Here is an 18,343-nt window from a genome sequence, read left to right on the forward strand (position 1 = left end):
AATAAAGTTTTATTTAAAAAATAACCAAGCTCTATTTCTTCATGCGATCACTCCTGGAGCAAATCATTCTATCCGCAGTCTGACAAATAAGCTGAAACGTTTGGGGGTTTGGTCCAGTATCCCAGCCTCTGGTCTGGAATCGGAATAGTGACCGATGTATCAATTGGTTGGAGGCCCATTTCCCAGTCAGTCCTCCTGTCTCTCTATTAGTGCGACGCCCATGGCAGTTTCCCAACTGGGGCCCAGGCCCCGTTATTCTCAGCTAAATACAGCCTCAGCTTCGTCGTCTGGCTGTCATTGACACGAACAATAGAGACAGACAGATGCTCGAGGAGAAAGTGGAAAGTCAAAACTTGTGGCTCTAAATCAACGCTTCAACAATTGTAAGTCAAATATGTTATTTATACTGTTTTAATTATTAGATTTAGGCATGGGAGGCAAAGGATAGAGGGTTTTATAGTATAACTTTTCCTTTCTAGCTAGTATGCACCATGGCTCAGTCGGCAGCTCTCTCACCTCTGAATCAGAAAGTTAAGACCCAGTCAGGGACCTGTGGACAAAAACCAGTTCCAACATTCCTGGTCCCAGCATTGAGGGAGTGCTGCCCTGTCAGAACAGCCTTCTTTCAAAGAAGATGTTAAACTGAGGCCCTGTCTGCCCCTCTCAGGTGGGTGTAAAACTTCCCACAGCCACTATTTTGAAGAAGAGTTATCCCCGGTGTCATGGTCAATATTTATCCTTCAATCAACATCACTAAAAACACATCATGTGCTCATTATCACATTGCTGTTTGTGAGATCTTGCTGTGTGGAAATTGGCTGCTGCATTTCCTACATTATTACAACAGTGACTGCACTTCAAAGGTACTTCATTGGCTGTAAAGCCCTTTGGGACGTTCTGTGGCTGTGAAAGGCACTATAGAAATGCATTTTTAATTTATGTTTTCTGATCTTGTTATCTGGAACTTTATTGATTTCAGCCACTCCCAAGTTACCATTTAATAAACTCACTTTGGTTCAGACAAGGCAATTAACGCAAAGACAGAAGTCTCTTGACATTAAATTTAAAAAGTTTATTCAAAGAAACTTTAAGACATTGACTTTTCCAACTTCATGTGGGTGATCAGTCTGTAGCAGTGTAACCCTCTCTGGCTCCTTCTTTGACAGTAATTCTTGTGGAATTCAGCCTCGGGAGTCTGGCTCCTTCTTTGGCAGTAATTTCCTTGGAACTCGACCTTGGGAATCTTCAGTACTTGGCCAGCAAGGAAGACCTTCAGAACCTCTACTTTTATCCCCAAAGTGACCATTACCTCACATCAGAGTTGGGCCTGTTGTAACATGACGATTGGTCAATTTGGTCACTAGATTAATTTAATTGGATCCCAATTACTGACACGACCTTCTCTCATTATCTCAGACAGGAATACAATAGAACTGTTTCATACTATCCCTTTATCTGATTCTCTACAATCCCTTATTCAGACAGTTTCAAATGTTGAGGCTAATCAGAGCTTGAAGGTCTCTCTTGCCAGTACATTTATCCTCATTGCACATTCTTTACATACACAGCAATTAAGCTTTTACATTTTTATAGCAAATAAAACTCAGACTCTTTCTGTAACTACTGATTCATTATTGATTATTTAATTGTAACGCAATTAAGGCTCATTACTTAATCAGTCATCTGGTACTGACTGGTAGCTAATTAATACTGTAATCTTTAATTAATACATTTGGTTAATACAATATCCACTGGTTGAAAAATACTGTTTTATGGAAGACAATCACTTTCTTTCTTACTAACTTTGATTGGATTGAACAATGAGTCTTAGACTTGAGCCAGGCTTTGGCAGGATGATACCCTGTAGCTTCACAAAATTCTGGAACAATTTGTGACTTTAAACAATTTTGCCTCATTCATCAGTTTCTAGAAACAGTTTGGTTTATCTAGAATGAATTTTTAAAATAAAGGTCCAGTCAGGATTCAGAGTTTAACAAGGCTTCGTTAACTTTGTTACTTATAACAGTGAAGATGATGAGTGATTGATTTTTAAAACTAAATATTATTAATGAGACATGCCCAGACTTTCTGACATTACAACAGTGACTACACTTCAAAAGTACTTCAAAGGCTGTAAAAAGCTTTAGGAGATTGTGTGGTCACGAAAGGTGTTATAGAAATAGATATAGAATCCCTTGAGTGCAGAAGGAGGCCATTCAGCCCATCGAGTCGGTACCGACTCTTCCAAAGGGCACTCTACCCATATCCACTCACCCGTAACCCCATAACCTAACCTGCACATCCCTGGACACTGGGGGGCAATGTATCAGGACAAATCCTCCTAACCCATACATCTTAGGACTGTGTTAGGAAACCAGAGCACTCGGAGGAAACCCACACAGACATGGGTAGAACGTACAAGCCACACACGGACAGTGACCATGGCCAGAATCGAACATGGGCCTCTGGTGCTGTGAGGCAACAGGGCCAACCCCACTGTGCCAGTCAAATAAATGTAATTTATTTTTAGAACTAGCCCCCAACCTTGGATATATCACAGTCGGTCCACTCACAAAGATCATCACTATGGACTGAGTCTTGATTTTGTGCAACAACCATGTCTTTCTTTCCATTGCAAATCCCCTGTGAAAATCCAAACAGCCTACCATGAAAGTATTTAAAACAGAACGAGTTGTTGTGATTTGGGATTCACTGCTTGACAAAGGTGCAGGAAGTAAATTCTTTTTTTTTCTTTTTTAAAATAAATTTAGAGTACCCAATTATTTTTTTCTAATTAAGAGGCAATTTAGCATATTCAATCCACCTACCCTACACATCTTTTGGTTTGTGGGGGCGAAACCCACGCAGACACGGGGAGAATGTGCAAACTCCACAGGGACAGTGACCCAGAGCCGGGATGGAACCTGGGACCTCGGCACCGTGAGGCAGCAGGGCTAACCCACTGCGCCACCGTGCTGCAAATTCAACTGTAACTTTCAAAAGGGAACTGGACAGATTTGGTGGGAATATAAACTTGCAGGGTGATGGGACCAAATTGATTGTTCATTTGAAGAGCTAGCATGGGAATGGTGGGCTGAATGGCCTCCTTCTGTATTCTGATTCTCGTTCACATTTGAAGAAAATGTTAGACTTGAACCAGAGTTTGGCCGTATTTGGGAAATACCTGAAATCCACTTCCTACCAGGGGGTAGAAGCGGAGATGATGGAATGTTTCCAAAAGGAAATTGGATGGGCTTTTGAGGGAAATAAACTGACAGGGATACGGGAATAGGACAGGGCAATCGTTTGATCTGTAGAAATCTACAAGTTGTGAATCTTTGGAATTCTCTACCCCAGGGGGCTGTGGGAGCTCAGTCATTGAGTGTGTTTAAAGCAGAGACTGACAGATTTCTAAATCCCAATAACACAAAGGGATATGGGGATAGTGTGGGGAAAACGGCATTGAAGTGGATGATCAGCCATGATCGTATTGAATGGTGGAGCAGGCTTGATGGGCTGAATGACCAACTCCTGCTCCTATGTTGCAATGTTACAAAGATAGATAGGAAAGTAAATGTGTAATTGTCAACTTTGGCAGGAACAATAAAAAAGTTTATTATCTAAATGGTGAGATATTGCAGAGCTCTGAGACTCGGAGGGATCTGGGTGTCCAAGAGCATGAATCAGAAAAGGCGATTATACAGGTACAGCAAGTAATTAGGAAAGCTAATAGAATGTTATTGTTTATTGTGAGGAGAATTGAATACAAAAGGAGGGAGGTTATGCTTCAGTTATACAGGACATTGGTGAGACCACATCTGGAGCACTGTGTACAGTATTGCTCTCATTTAAGGAATGAAGTCAATGTGTTGGAAGCAGTTCAGAGAAGGTTTACTGGACTCTTACCTGGAATTGGAGGCTGGTCTTATGAGGAATGATTGGACAGGCTGGGCTTGTGTCCGATGGAGTTTAGGTGTCTTGATTGAACCGTATAAGATCCTGAGGGGCCTTGACAGGGTGGATGTGGGAAGGATGTTTCCTCTTGTGGGAAATTTAGGAATTGGAGTCACTTTAAAAGAAAGAGCTTTCCCCACCTGAGGAAGGAGCTGTGCTCTGAAAGCTCGTGATTCGAACAAACCTATTGGACTTTAACCTGGTGTTGTCAGACTTCTTACGGTTTCCTATTTAAGGTAAAGGAGAGCTTTTCTTCTCTGAGAGGTTTGTGAAACTTCAGAACTCTTCCTCAAAGGGCAGTGAAAGCAGAGTCTGTGAATATTTTAAAGGGGGTGAAAAGTTTTTTTTGGGGGGGGGGGTCCAGCAGGAATAAGACCCAAATAAGACAATAAGAAATAGGAACAGCTGTCGGCCGTTCAGCCCTTCGAGTCTGCTCCAACTTTCAATAGAATCACAGCTATCCAACATTTATTGCGTTCACTTTCCTGCCCTTTCCCCATAATCACTGGTTCCCTCACTGATCAAGAATCTATCTCAGCCTTAAATATACACAAGGACTCTGTCCCCTCAACTCTCACAGTTCCAAAGACTCTCAATCCTCAAGAGAAGAATTTCCTTCTCACCTTAATCTTAAATTGACATCTCTTTATTCTGAGACGATGCCTTCTGGGCCTAGATTCTCCCATGAGGAGAAACATCCTCTCAGCATTTACCCTGTGAAGCTCCTTAAGAATCCTGTCTGTTTCAATGAGATCACATCATTGTTCTAAATTCCAATGAGTGGACCCCAACCTGTTTAACCTTTGCTCCTCAGACAATCTCTCCATACCTGGGATCAGCCTCATGAACCTTCTCTGAGCCACCGCCAATGAAGTAACATCTTTTATGAAAAAAAGGGACCAAAGCTGCCCAGTTCTCCAGATGTGGTGTCACCAGCACCTTGTACAGCTGCAGCAAGACTTCCCGACTCTTATACTCCAACCCCCTTGGAATCAGGGCCAACATTCTATTAGCTTCCTGATTACCTGCTGCACCTGTCTGCTAGCTTCCTGTGTTTCCTGCACAAGTTCCCCCGAGTCCCTTTGTGTTGCAGCTTTCTGCAACTTTTCGCCATTTAAATAATACTGTTCTTTTGTTCTCCCTCTCAAAATGAACTTCACATTTTTTCACATTATTCTCCATTTTCCACCTTTTTGCCCACTTACGTAACCTATCAATATCTTGTTACAAACTGTATCCCTCTTGCAACTTGCCTTTCCACCTATTTTTATATCGTCTGCAAATTTGGCTACAGTACATTCACTTCCTTCCTCCAAGTCATTAATATAAATTTTTTTTTTTTAATAAACAATTTTATTGAGGTAGTTTTTGGCTTTATAAACAGTTACAGACATCATCAGAAAGGAAGCAAAAAAGGCAAAAATGTGCAAACATCCACGTTCTTTCAATACTTCCACCGTAACATATTGCACAAGCCCGCTCCCCTCCCACCGGTACTACCCGCCATATTTTCCCTCCTACTCTACTCTAACCCCCCCCCCCCCCCCCCCCCCCCCCCTGCTGATGCTCACTCTCCCGCAAAGAAGTCAATAAATGGTTGCCACCTCCGGGTGAACCCCTGCACAGAACCCCTCAAGGCGAACTTGATTTTTTCCATCCCCAGGAAACTCGACATGTCCGCAAGCCACCACTCCGTCTTCGGGGGCTTTGAGTCCCTCCACGCCAATAATATTCGTCGCCGGGCTATCAGGGAAGCAAAGGCCAGCACATCGGCCTCTTTCTCCCCCTGGACGCCCGGGTCTTCCGAAACCCCAAAAATTGCCACCCCTGGGCTCATCACCACCCTTGTTTTTAGCACCTGGGACATGACCCCCGCAAATCCCTCCCAGTACCCCCTCAGCTCAGGGCATGCCCAAAACATGTGAACATGGTTCGCTGGTCCTCCCGCGCACCTAGCGCATTTGTCCTCTATCCCGAAAAATTTGCTCATCCGAGCCACCGTCATATGGGCCCGGTGAACGACCTTAAATTGGATCAGCCCGAGCCTAGCACATGTCGCGGTCGAGTTTACCCTACTCAGGGCCTCTGCCCACAGCCCATCCTCCATTTCCCCGCCTAGCTCCTCCTCCCATTTAAGTTTCAGTTCCTCTGTCTGGGACCCTTCCTCCCTCATGAGCACCTTATAAATACCCGAGACTCTACCCTCCCCTTCATCCCTCCCAGAGACTATTCTGTCTAGGATCCCCATTGGCGGGAGGCGCGGGAAAGATGGGACCTGTCTACGAACAAAGTCCCGCAACTGTAGGTATCTAAAATCATTTCCCCTTACCACCCCAAATTTCTCCTCCAAGCTCCTCAAACTCGCGAAGCTCCCTTCCAGGAACATATCACCCACCCTTCCCGCCCCTGCTTGCCGCCATACTCGGAACCCCCCATCCATACTGCCGGGGGCAAACCGATGGTTGTCGCAGATTGGCGCCCAGACAGACGCCCCCATCTCCCCCACATGCCTCCTCCACTGGCCCCATATCCGCAGGGTCGCCACCACTACCGGGCTGGTGGTGTACTTGGCTGGCGGCAGCGGTAGAGGAGCCGTGACCAGGGCTTCCAAACTGGAGCCCCTGCACGAAGCCGCCTCCACCCGCTCCCAAATAGACCCCGTACCCACCATCCACTTCCTTATCATAGCGATGTTGGCCGCCCAGTAATAATTGACCAGACTCGGCAAAGCCAGCCCTCCCTCGCTGCGGTTCCTCTCCAACATCGCCTTCTTTACCCGCGGAGACTTTCCCGCCCAGACAAAGCTCATGATCAGCCCGTTAACTCTTTTGAAGAAGGACTGTGGGATAAAGATCGGGAGGCACTGAAAAATAAACAAAAATCGAGGGAGGATTGTCATCTTTACAGTCTGCACCCTCCCTGCCAGCGACAGCGGGAGTGCGTCCCATCTCCGAAACTCTCCCTTCATTTGCTCCACCACCCTGGCCAAATTTAACTTATGCAGCCTGCCCCAGTCTCGTGCCACCTGGATTCCCAAATACCGGAAATTTTCCTCAACCAGCCTAAACGGTAGCCCTCTCAATCTGTTCTCCTGGCCCCTTGCCTGGACCACAAACATTTCACTCTTGACCGTATTTAATTTGTATCCTGAGAACTGGCCGAACTCCCTCAGCATTCCCAGTATAGTTCCCATCCCGGCCACTGGGTCCGACACGTACAGGAGCAGGTCGTCTGCATAAAGAGAAACCCTGTGTTCAACCCCGCCCCTCACCATCCCCTTCCAACCCTCTGCGGCTCTCAGCGCCATCGGCTCTATGGCCAGCGCAAACAGCAGCGGGGAGAGCGGGCAGCCCTGCCTGGTCCCTCGGTACAACCTAAAGTACTCCGACACTTCTCTGTTAGTCCTGACGCTGGCCCTCGGGGCCTGATATAATAATTTGATCCAATCCACCAATCCCTCCCCGAACCCAAACCGTCCGAGCACCTCCCATAGATAGTCCCACTCTACCCGGTCAAAGGCCTTCTCGGCGTCCATTGCCACCACTACCTCCACCTCTCTACCCGCCGGGGGCATCATTATCACGTTGAGCAATCTCCTCAGATTGGCCGCCAGCTGCCGACCTTTAACGAACCCAGTTTGATCCTCCCCAATCACCTCCGGTACACAGTCCTCCATTCTCCCCGCCAGTACCTTTGCCAGGAGCTTGGCGTCTACATTAATCAGGGAGATTGGCCTGTAGGACCCGCACACCTCCGGGTCTTTACCCCGCTTCAATATCAGAGATATGGTGGCTTGTGACATTGTCGGCGGCAGGGTCCCTCTGTCCCTTGCCTCATTGAAAACCCTCGCCAAGACCGGGCCCACCAGCTCAGAGAACTTCCTATAAAACTCTACTGGGTATCCATCTGGCCCCGGGGACTTCCCCGACTGCATGGCCTTTAGGCCCCCCAATACCTCCTCTACTCTAATCGGGGCGCCCAGCTCTTCCACTTGCCCCCCCCCAACTGTTGGGAATGTTAACCCGTCCAGAAACCTTTTCATCCCCTCCGGTTCTTCCGGCGGCTCCGAAGTATACAGCTTACGATAGAAGTCCCGGAATACCCTATTCAATTCTGCCGGATCCTCCACTTTGCGCCCCCCCTCGTCCCTCACTCTACCTATTTCCCTGGCCGCCTCCCTCCTCCTGAGTTGCTGCGCTAACAGTCTGCTAGCCTTTTCCCCATACTCGTACACCACTCCCCTCGCCTTCCTAAGCTGTTCCACGGCCCTGCTCGTGGATAGTGCCCCCAGTTCCGCCTGTAGCCTCCGCCTTTCCCTGAGTAAAACCTCCCCCGGGGACTCCGCGTGCTCTTCATCTATCCGGCCCATTTCCCTGACCAATCTATCCATCTCTGCCCGGTCTGCCTTGGCTTTGTGGGCCCCAATTGAAATCAGCTCCCCCCGAACTACTGCCTTTAGCGCCTCCCACACGGTCGCCGCTGAGACCTCCCCAGTGTCATTCACCTGCAGGTAATTTTTTATACATTTCCGAAGCCTCTCGCAGATCCCCTCCTCCGACAGCAGTCCCACATCTAGCCTCCATTGCGGGCGTTGATAACTCGCTCCCCCGAACTGCAGGTCCACCCAATGCGGGGCATGGTCTGAAATGGTAATTGCTGAGTATTCCGTGTTCTTTACCTCCCCCATACAGTCCCTGCTTATTACAAAGAAATCTATCCTGGAATATACTTTATGGACGTGCGAGTAAAACGAGTAGCCCCTTCCTGTTGGCTGTCCCTCTCTCCAGGGGTCCACTGCCCCCATTTGCCCCATAAACCCTTTCAGCTCCCTTGCCATTGCTGAGAGTCTACCCGTTCTGGGACCCGACCGATCCAAAGTCGGGTCAAGGACCATGTTAAAGTCCCCTCCCATTATTAGCTTGCGAGAATCCAAGTCCAGGATCTTCCCCAGCACTCTTTTAATAAAGTCCACGTCATCCCAGTTCGGGGCATATATATTCACCAGCACCACCCTTCTCCCCTCCAGTCTGCCCCGTACCATCAGGTATCTGCCCCCCCTGTCTGCAGATATGCCCTCTGCCTCAAATTGCACGCGCTTGTTGATCATGATTGCCACCCCTCTGGACTTCGAGTCCAAGTCCGAGTGGAAGACCTGGCTAATCCAGCCCTTCCTTAGCCTGGTCTGGTCTGACACTTTCAGATGTGTCTCCTGCAACATAATTACCTCCGCCCTCAGGGCCCGCAAGTGCGCGAACACCCGCGCCCTCTTAACCGGCCCATTCAGTCCCTTGACGTTCCAGGTGATCAGCCTGGTCGGGGGGCACATCCCACCCCCCCACCCCGCCGGTCAGCCATAACCTTTCTCGGGCCGGCCCCTGACCCGTGCGTCGCGCCATTCCTGGCCCGCCCTTTGGCTGCCTCCACCCTCGACCTCCTTTCCAGTGCCTATTTCAAGTCCCTCTCCCGTCAGCAGAACAACCCCCCCCTCCCCTAACCCCATCCCCCGATACCCCCACCCCCGCCATCTACTGGCTGTTACTTCCCCCCCCATCTGACTTCCTTGACTAGCCAATCTGCTAGCCCGGTGACTCAACACTCCGGCGCCTTCCTGTCCCATTCCCCTTGTTCCCCCGTCCTCCTCCCCCCCCCCCCCCACTGGGGCAAGCCGGTTCCAGTGTCTTCCACGAGCTGCACAAAAAGCCCAAACAGGAAAAAAAAAAAAAAAACATAAAAAGGGAAAAAACCACAGAAAAAAGAGAAAAAGCACATAAATGTCCATGAACAAAGGAAAGAGTCTCAAATGTTCCGCTTGGCCCCTTTGGCCCAGCAAACCGTTGAGCAGCGGTCCAGGCACATTCGGCGTTCCTTCCCACAGAAATCCTCGGGCCCTAACTCGCGTCCTTGGGGCCTCCTTTCGGGACCAGCCCCAGGTCCCTCACAAAATCCATTGCTTCTTCGGGCTTGGAGAAGTAGTGGTGTTGACCCTGGTGCGTGACCCATAGCCGGGCTGGGAACAGCAGACCAAACTTCACGTGCTTCTTGAACAGCACCTCCTTGACATTCTTAAAGGCTGCTCGCCGCCGAGCCACCTCCTGGCTTAGATCCTGATAAATGCGGAGAACACTGTTGTTCCACGTGCTGCTCCTGGCGCTCTTTGCCCACTGCAGCACCCGCTCCTTGTCCACGAACCTGTGGAACCTAATCACCATCGGGCGGGGGGTCCACCCGGCCGCCCCTGCCTTGCCTGCACTCTGTGTGCCCCCTCCAGCTCCAACGGTCGTGGAAAGGCTTCGGCTCCCATCAGCTGCTTCAGCAGGTCTGCTACAAACGCTGCAGCATCAGCTCCCTCCGCCCCCTCCGGGAGGCCGACCATCCTCAGATTGTTCCTGCGGATTCTATTCTCCAGCTCCTCCACTCTGTCCAGCAGTCTTCTCTGCCGCTCTTTCAGGCCGTCCACTTCTACCGCTGCAACCGTTTGCGCATCCGCTTGCTCCTCCACCGCCTCTCCCAGGTCCTTAACTTTAACATCCTGGGCGTCCATCCTCTGGTTCAGCTGATCCACCGCTTTCTGGATTGGGTCCAAGCTGTCCCGCTTCAGCGCTTCAAAACTGGACTTCATTACCTGGAGCATGTTATCCAGCGCCAACTGGATTGCTGAGTCCGGGGTCCGTGTGTCCGCCATCTTAGGTCCCAGGTAATTTTCTTCAGGTCCTTGTCTCTGTCCCTTTTTCTCCTTCTTCTTCTGCCTTCTGGAATCCCGCTGTTCCATGTACCGCAGCCCGCTCCTCAGCGCCTTCGCTGCCGCTTTCCTTTGCCCAGCACCTTAAATTTTTACCCCCTCCTGGGCATCTGAAGTGGGTCCAAGCTGTCCCTCCTCAGCAACTCCAAACTTTTTTTTCCCTTTGTCCTGGAGGAAGGAAGGTCCGTGGGTCCGCCATCTTACCCTTCAGGTCAGCTTCCTCCTTGCCTCCGTCTCTCTCTCTTTCTTCCTCACCTGCTGGCCTCCCACACTTTCATTTTCTGCAGCCCGCTCTCCTCTTCTGTTCCCGGCAGCCTTTCTGCCGCCTCCGTGGTCCCGCTATCGCGGGGAAACAGCTGTTCAGTCCCGCCGGAGTGAGAGCCCACCGAATGTGCGGCTCACTCGGACATCGCCGCCACCGGAAGTCCGTCATTAATATAAATTGTACACAGTTGTGATCCCAGCACTGATCCCTGTGGAACCTCACTGGTTACAGGTCACCAACCTGAAAAAGAACCCTTATCCCCACTCACTGTTTCCTGCTCATTAGCCAATTCTCTATCCATGTCAATATACTACCTCCAACTTCATGGGTTCTTATAGAATCATAGAATTTACAGTGCAGAAAGAGGCCATTCGGCCCATCGAGTCTGCACCGGCTCTTAGAAAGAGCACCCTACCCAAGCCCACACCTCCACCCTATCCCCATTACCCAGTAACCCCTCCCAACACTAAGGGCAATTTTGGACACCAAGGACAATTTAGCATGGCCAATCCACCTAACCCGCACATCTTTGGTGGAAATCGGAGCACCCGGAGGAAACCCACGCACACACGGGGAGAACTTGCAAACTCCGCACAGACAGTGACCCAGGCCGGGAATCGAACCTGGGATCCTGGAGCTGTGAAGCAATTGTGCTACCCACAATGCTACCGTGCTGCCCTTATCTTGTGACCTGATATGTTATGAGGTACCTTGTTGAACACTGTCTAGAAATCCAAATACAACTCATCTATTGGTTCTCCTCTATCCACTTTAGTTGCGACATCCTCGAAGAATTCTGCTAAATTAGTCAGACATTATTTCCTTTGTATGAAGCCATGCTGACTCTGCTTGATTTTATTATGATTTTCCAAAAGTGTTGGTATTGCTTCATTACTAATTGAGTTCAACATTTTTACAATAATAAATGTTATTATGATTGGTCTATAGTTTCCAGCTTTTTCCCCTCACTTCCTTTTTGACTAGCGGTGCGACATTGGCAGTTTCCCATACCTCCAGTAACTTCACCAGAATCCAAGGATTTTTGGAACATTACAATTAACGCGTCCACTTTCTCTGTAGTTATTTCTTTTAGGATCTAGGATGCAAGCAATCAGGTCCAGGGGATTTATCTGCCTTTAGCCCCATTAGTTTGTCCAAGACTGCTTCTCTAGTGGTGGGATTTAATTCCTGCCTTGTATTCTTTTGTATTAGTGGGATATTCAAATATCTTCCACAGTAAAGACTGATGTAAAATATCTCTTTAGATCCTCTGCTAATTCCTTGTTTCCTACAACTAGCTCCCAAGATGTATTTTCTAAGGGGCCTGTGTGGAGTTGAGGTTACAATCAGATGAGCCGTCAACTTATTGAATGGTGGAGCAGGCTCGAGGGGCCGAGTGGCCTACTCCTGCTCCTAATTTCTATGTTATCAAATGCTTTATAATAGATTGTAGCATTTTCCCTCCGACTGATGTCAGGCTAATGGGTCTGTGGTTCCCCATTTTCTCTCTCCCTCCTTAAATAGTGGGGTTACATTTACCACCTTCCAATCTGCAGGAATCATTCCAGAATCATTAGGCCTCACGGTAGCATGGTGGTTAGCATCAATGCTTCACAGCTCCAGGGTCCCAGGTTCGATTCCCGGCTGGGTCACTGTCTGTGTGGAGTCTGCACGTCCTCCCCGTGTGTGCGTGGGTATCCTCCGGGTGCTCCGGTTTCCTCCCACAGTCCAAAGATGTGCGGGTTAGGTGGATTGGCCATGCTAAATTGCCCGTAGTGTAAGGTTAATGGGGGGATTGTTGGGTTACGGGTATACGGGTTACGTGGGTTTAAGTGGGGTGATCATTGCTCGGCACAACATCGAGGGCCGAAGGGCCTGTTCTGTGCTGTACTGTTCTATGTTCTAATCTATAGAATTTTGAAAGATGATCGCCAATGTATCCACTATCTCTACAACCACCTCTTTCAACACTCTGGAATGTAGAGCATCAGCTTTTGGAAATATAATAATAATAATCGCTTATTGTCACAAGTCGGCTTCAATGAAGTTACTGTGAGAAGTCCCACGTCGCCACATTCGGGCGGCTGCTCGGGGAGGCTGGTACGGGAATAGAGCCTGCGCTGCTGCTATTGCATTTCAAGCCAGCTGTTTAGCCCACTGTGCTAAACAAGCCCCAGTTTATTAACTTTCAACAACATTAATTTCTCCAGGACTACTTTTTCACTGATACTAATCTCGGTCAGTTTCTAGTGGTCACTCGTCCCTTGGTTCCCTCGTGTTTGTGGGACAATTTCTGTATCTTCCTCCGTGAAGACAGACACACATTGTTTAGTTTCTCTGCCATTTCCTTATTCCCCATTATAAACTCTCCTGTCTCTGCCTGGAATGGACCCACATTGGTCTTTGCTAATCATTTCCTTTCCACATTCCTATAGAAGCTTTTCCAGTCAGTTTTTATGTTGCCCATTTGCTCTCATATTCCATTTTCTCTTTATCAGTCTCTTGGTCCTTCTTTGCTGAATTCTAAAAAATGTTCCCAATCCTCAGGCTAATAGTTTGGCCACTTTATGAGGCTCTTCCTTTGATCTAATGGAATCTTTAGCTTTTCTTGTAGCCACAGTTGCATCATCTTTCCTGTTGGATTATTGTTGCTCAAAATAATCTTTATTTTATATAAATACATAACAATTCCTAAACAGCTAGTGATTGCCTGTCTATCATCATACCTTTTATTCTAATTTACCAATCCACACAGACAACTTGCTCCTCATACCTCAACAGTTTCCTTCTGTCAGAAACACCCAGATATTTTTAAAAACCATGTAACCACCAGAGCCCATCTTCATGGCAACGTGGCATGCATTGGGGTACTCCAAACAGAAATGGGAAAGAAACGAGTTCTAACTTCCAAACACCCTTTCATGCTTTGATCCTTGTGAAATTTGAAACCAAGTAATTGCAACAAAGCTCAAAGAGCATCAGCCTACTGGAGGCAAATTGTGAGACCAGCAGTCCAGCAAAAAGAAACCATCCGACCATCCCCATTGGCCAACTGATAGAATCAATGAAATATAATCCTGAATGGATTTGAGAACAGAAACAATAACAGCAGAATCCAACCCCTGTAATCACTTGTGAAATTGTTGGTGTCTCAGCAGGCGCCATGAATCATAAAATCCTGTCCCACACAGAGCAGGTGAATGGCCTCTCCCCAGTGTGAACTCGCTGATGTCTCAGCAGGTTGGATGACTGTCTGAATCCCTTCCCACACACAGAGCAGGTGAATGGCTTCTCCCTGGTGTGAACTCGCTGGTGTGACTTCAGTTTGGATAACACAGTGAATCCCTTCGCACACTGAGAGCAGGTGAATGGCCTCTCCCCAGTGTGAAGTCGCTGATGTTTCTTCCGGTTAAATGAATCACTGAATGCCTTCCCACACTGAAAGCAGGAGAATGGTCTCTCTCCAGTGTGGACTCTCTGATGTTTCCGTAGGGTGGATGAATCACTGAATCCTTCCCCACACTGAGAGCAGGTGAACGGCCTCTCCCCAGTGTGAACTCGCTGGTGACTCTGAAGGTGGGATAACCGAGTGAATCCCTTCCCACACTGAGAGCAGATGAATGGCTTCTTCCGAGGGCAAATTTTCTGGTGTAACTGCAGGTGGGATAACTGAGTGAATTCCTTCCCACACTGACGGCAGGTTAAATGCCTCTCCCCACTGTTAACTCGCTGGTGTGATTGCAGGTGCGATAACTGAGAGAATCCCTTCCCACACTGAGAGCAGTTGAATGGCCTCTCGCCAGTGTGAATTCTCTCATGTGTTCGCAGAGTGTATGACTGAATGAATCTCTTCCCACACTGAAAGCAGGTGAATGGCTTCTCCCCAGTGTGAACTCGCTGATGTCTCTGCAGGGTTGATGAATGTCTGAATCCCTTCCCACACTGAGAGCAGGTGAATGGCTTCTCCCCAGTGTGAACTCGCTGATGTCTCTGCAGGGTGCATGCACGACTGAATCCCTTCCCACACACAGAGCAGGTGAATGGACTCTCCCCAGTGTGAATGCGTTGATGAATCTCCAACAGAGAAGGGGCTCTGTATCCCTTCCCGCAGTCCCCACATTTCCACGGTTTCTCCATGCTTTGGGTCTCCTCGTGTCTGCCCAGGTCGGACAATCACACTGTTGAAGTCTTATTCACTGTGTAACTGGTTCAAGCTCTTTCCACAGTCAGTGCTCTGGAACACTCTCACTCGGGTGTGTGTGTGTCTCGGTGCTTTTCCAGTCACACTGATGTTTAAAATTTTTTGAAGCTAACAGATCGGACAAACATTTCTCCTTCTAGATTCAAAGGCCAATAATATTCAGGCCCCAACGAATCCAGTGAATCTGACAGATCTCAGACGTGATTTTTGAGATTTCTGTCTGTAATTCCTCCTCTTCTATTATCCTGGAAAAGGAATCATCACTGTCAGTACAGAATCATAGAAGTTACATAAGAACATAATGAAAAAATGAAAATCGTTTATTGTCACGAGTAGGCTTCAATGAAGTTACTGTGAAAAGTCCCTAGTCGCCACATTCCGGCGCCTGTCCGGGGAGGCTGGTACGGGAATCGAACCGTGCTGCTGGCCTGCTTTAAAAGCCAGCGATTTAGCCCAGTGAGCTAAACCAGCCCCTATAGAGCGTTCACACCGGGGAGAGGCCATTCATCTGCTCTGTGTGTGATAAGGGATTTGCTCAATTATCCAGCCTGCTGAACCACAATGTCACTCACACCAAGAACGGGCCCTTTAAATGCTCTGACTGCAGGAAGGGTTTCAAAAGTTCCCAGTTACTGATGTCCCACCAGCGCATTCACTCTGAGGAGAGACCGTTCAGCTGCTCTCACTGCACAAAGAGCTTTAGAACCTCATCCAACCTGATCAAACACGAGCGACGTCACACCTAACAATCCCACCCTGGTCATTCTCTCTTCCAATCTCTTCCATTGGGCAAAAGATACAAAAGTCTGAGAACACGAACTTATAGATTCAAAAACAGCTTCTTCCCTACTGTTACCAGACACCTGAATGACTCTATGAACTGAACTCTCCATGAATCTTAACCACTATGCAGCACTACACTCCGAATGCTTCACCCAATGTCTATGTATTTAAATTGTGTATTTATCTTATGATCTATGTTTTTCATGTATGGAATGAGCTGGCTGCACTGTACGGAGAACAATACTTTTCACGATACCTCGGAACATGTGACAATAAATCTAATTACAGTACTATGTTACAAAACTAGAAATAATATTAAATGTAATTTAGTACAGAACTACAAACAATATATCTAATCTATATCATGTAAGGACATAAGACATATCTCTGTCCTATATTAACTTACTGTTCCCTTAAATGTCGGCCATCTCTTGCGAAAACTAGGCCTTAAATTGTGAACATTAGGAAAGAGACCACCCTTTTAGCCAGACAAATAAATGTGTCAAGCTGAGGGAGCAAAGGATGTCAATGTCTTTAAGAGAGAGACCTGGATTCACTTCCTTTCCCTTCAGTTGCTGCAAGTGACCAATTGAAGGTCAGAACGAGAAAAGAAATGGAAACGGGGGGGGGGGGGGGGGGGAGTGTTTTACTCACAGATGTTGGAGACAGGAGGACGTTTTAGTCCAACTTCCGTTTTATGTCGTCACAATGGACCCCTGCCTGAATCAACCAATAGAAATCAGCTTCTCAGAGGTGACGTCTCCTGGTTCCAGTGCGCAGGTTCGGCGCCGCTCATTCTTCCTCCTCACCCGACACCACCTCCAGACAAGGTTTCCAGGCAACCGGCTGACAGCTCCGGCCAGAGCGAGAAGCCGCTCAGTGATCTCCCGCCCGCCAGCGACCCGGTACTGCTCATGTCCAAGGGAGAAGGGAAGCTGCGCATGTGCAGGAGAGAGCCCGCCCCCGGACCTGCCAGCGGACGTATTGACCAATGGAAACATTTGGGGGACCGGAAGAACTCTGGGAGTTCAGCCAATCAGACGGCAAGTTTTGTGTGACTGAAGATTGAGCTTCACACAGACAAAGTCCCTCCTGTCTCCACCATCTGGGAGTAAAACACTTTCTTTTCTCCCCCTTTCCATTTCTTTTCTCATTTTGACCTTCAATTGGTTACTTGCAGCAACTGAAGGGAAAGGAAGTGAATCCAGGGAGGGTGCAGACTCTGGAAATCTTGGCCCAGGTCTCTCTCAAAGACATTGACATCCTTTGCTCCCTCAGCTTGACACATTTATTTGTCTGACTAAAAGGATGGTCTCTTTCTTCATGTTCACAGTTAAAGGACTGGTTTCCCTAGTCAATCAGATCCCACACTGCCTGATTTCCAATCCAATCTATTTAAAGGTCCCAGAAGCCTGGCTCCAACCTTAAATGTTGTTCTGTTGCTGTCAGTAACATTGTTTTGGAACTCACTCGCACCACCACATAGGCAGCCATCAACATGCATGCATCATAAAGATGCCTGAGAGTTTCCTGCCATGGTACCAATAAAACACGGCAGCTTCTGCCTTCAGGTGGAGACAACCCGACTTGTACAAAACGGATCGAACTGAGAAGCACCATACACTCGGAAACATTGTTCAAAACATAGACACACTTATTTAACTTCCAAAGACTTCCATTTACATCTGGCTCATTTTTAGGACGTTGCAGAAACCCTGCCCTCGGGAAGTGATTCCCCAGCACAACTGCAGCTTTTATGTTTCTTGACTTACATTCCCAAGAAAATGTTGTGAAAAGGACCAAAGAAATGTCAAATTGACCTTTCCCACTGTGGGTGGGTCCACTCTGACCTCTTGTCTCCTAAGGGTTTTTCAAATCCCTCAGCCACTAACTTCGCCTTGGACTTGTAAGTTCCATCCGGTTGGGCCTTTTCTGTGCAGATCCATTGATGTGATGATGCTGGCTGAGCCCCATCAGGGACCTCTGAACTCACGCCAAACTCTCTTCTACTGCCAAACTCTTTCTGTTTAGCCTCCCGTACGGCTTTATCTCCTCATTTGTCGGCAGCAACAAAACCCTCACAGTCACGGGGACTTCAGCATCGCCTCAAACATATCCTTGGTATAAAACTGACAATTCCCTGTGTGAAATGGTCCAGTTATTGAAATTGCATCGAATAGAGATCAAAGAAACAGACCAGAAATGGATCGCTGAGGTTCTTTGGAGGTCCCAGTGGTCAGTCAGACTGAATTAAACACAGGTGGTATAAAACAAATAATACACTGTCCACGGGGACTTTCCTTTAATCAGAGCCGTCAGTGGATCTTGTTCCTAACACCAGGTTGTTGTGGGACAAATGTCACTTGGAGTCCAGAGTTGGCGAAAGTTTGGGATTCTTTAT

General features: G+C 48.0%; 1 protein-coding gene across 1 annotated transcript; it reads right to left on the reverse strand.

The window, feature by feature from the left end:
• Positions 1 to 13,458: 13,458 nt before the first annotated feature.
• On the reverse strand, positions 13,459 to 15,149 carry LOC119951364 (zinc finger protein 112-like). The gene has a single exon (XM_038774507.1). It carries the CDS (start codon positions 15,093 to 15,095, stop codon positions 14,127 to 14,129), a length of 969 nt encoding a protein of 322 aa, XP_038630435.1. The 5' UTR covers positions 15,096 to 15,149; the 3' UTR covers positions 13,459 to 14,126.
• Positions 15,150 to 18,343: the final 3,194 nt, after the last annotated feature.

This window comes from Scyliorhinus canicula, chromosome 17, assembly GCF_902713615.1.
Source record: "Scyliorhinus canicula chromosome 17, sScyCan1.1, whole genome shotgun sequence".
Lineage (NCBI taxonomy): Eukaryota > Metazoa > Chordata > Chondrichthyes > Carcharhiniformes > Scyliorhinidae > Scyliorhinus > Scyliorhinus canicula.

What these genes read in the sequence shown, in the direction of transcription:
- LOC119951364 (XM_038774507.1), bottom strand. Translation starts at nt 15,095, where the DNA reads ATGGAGAAACCGTGGAAATGTGGGGACTGCGGGAAGGGATACAGAGCC.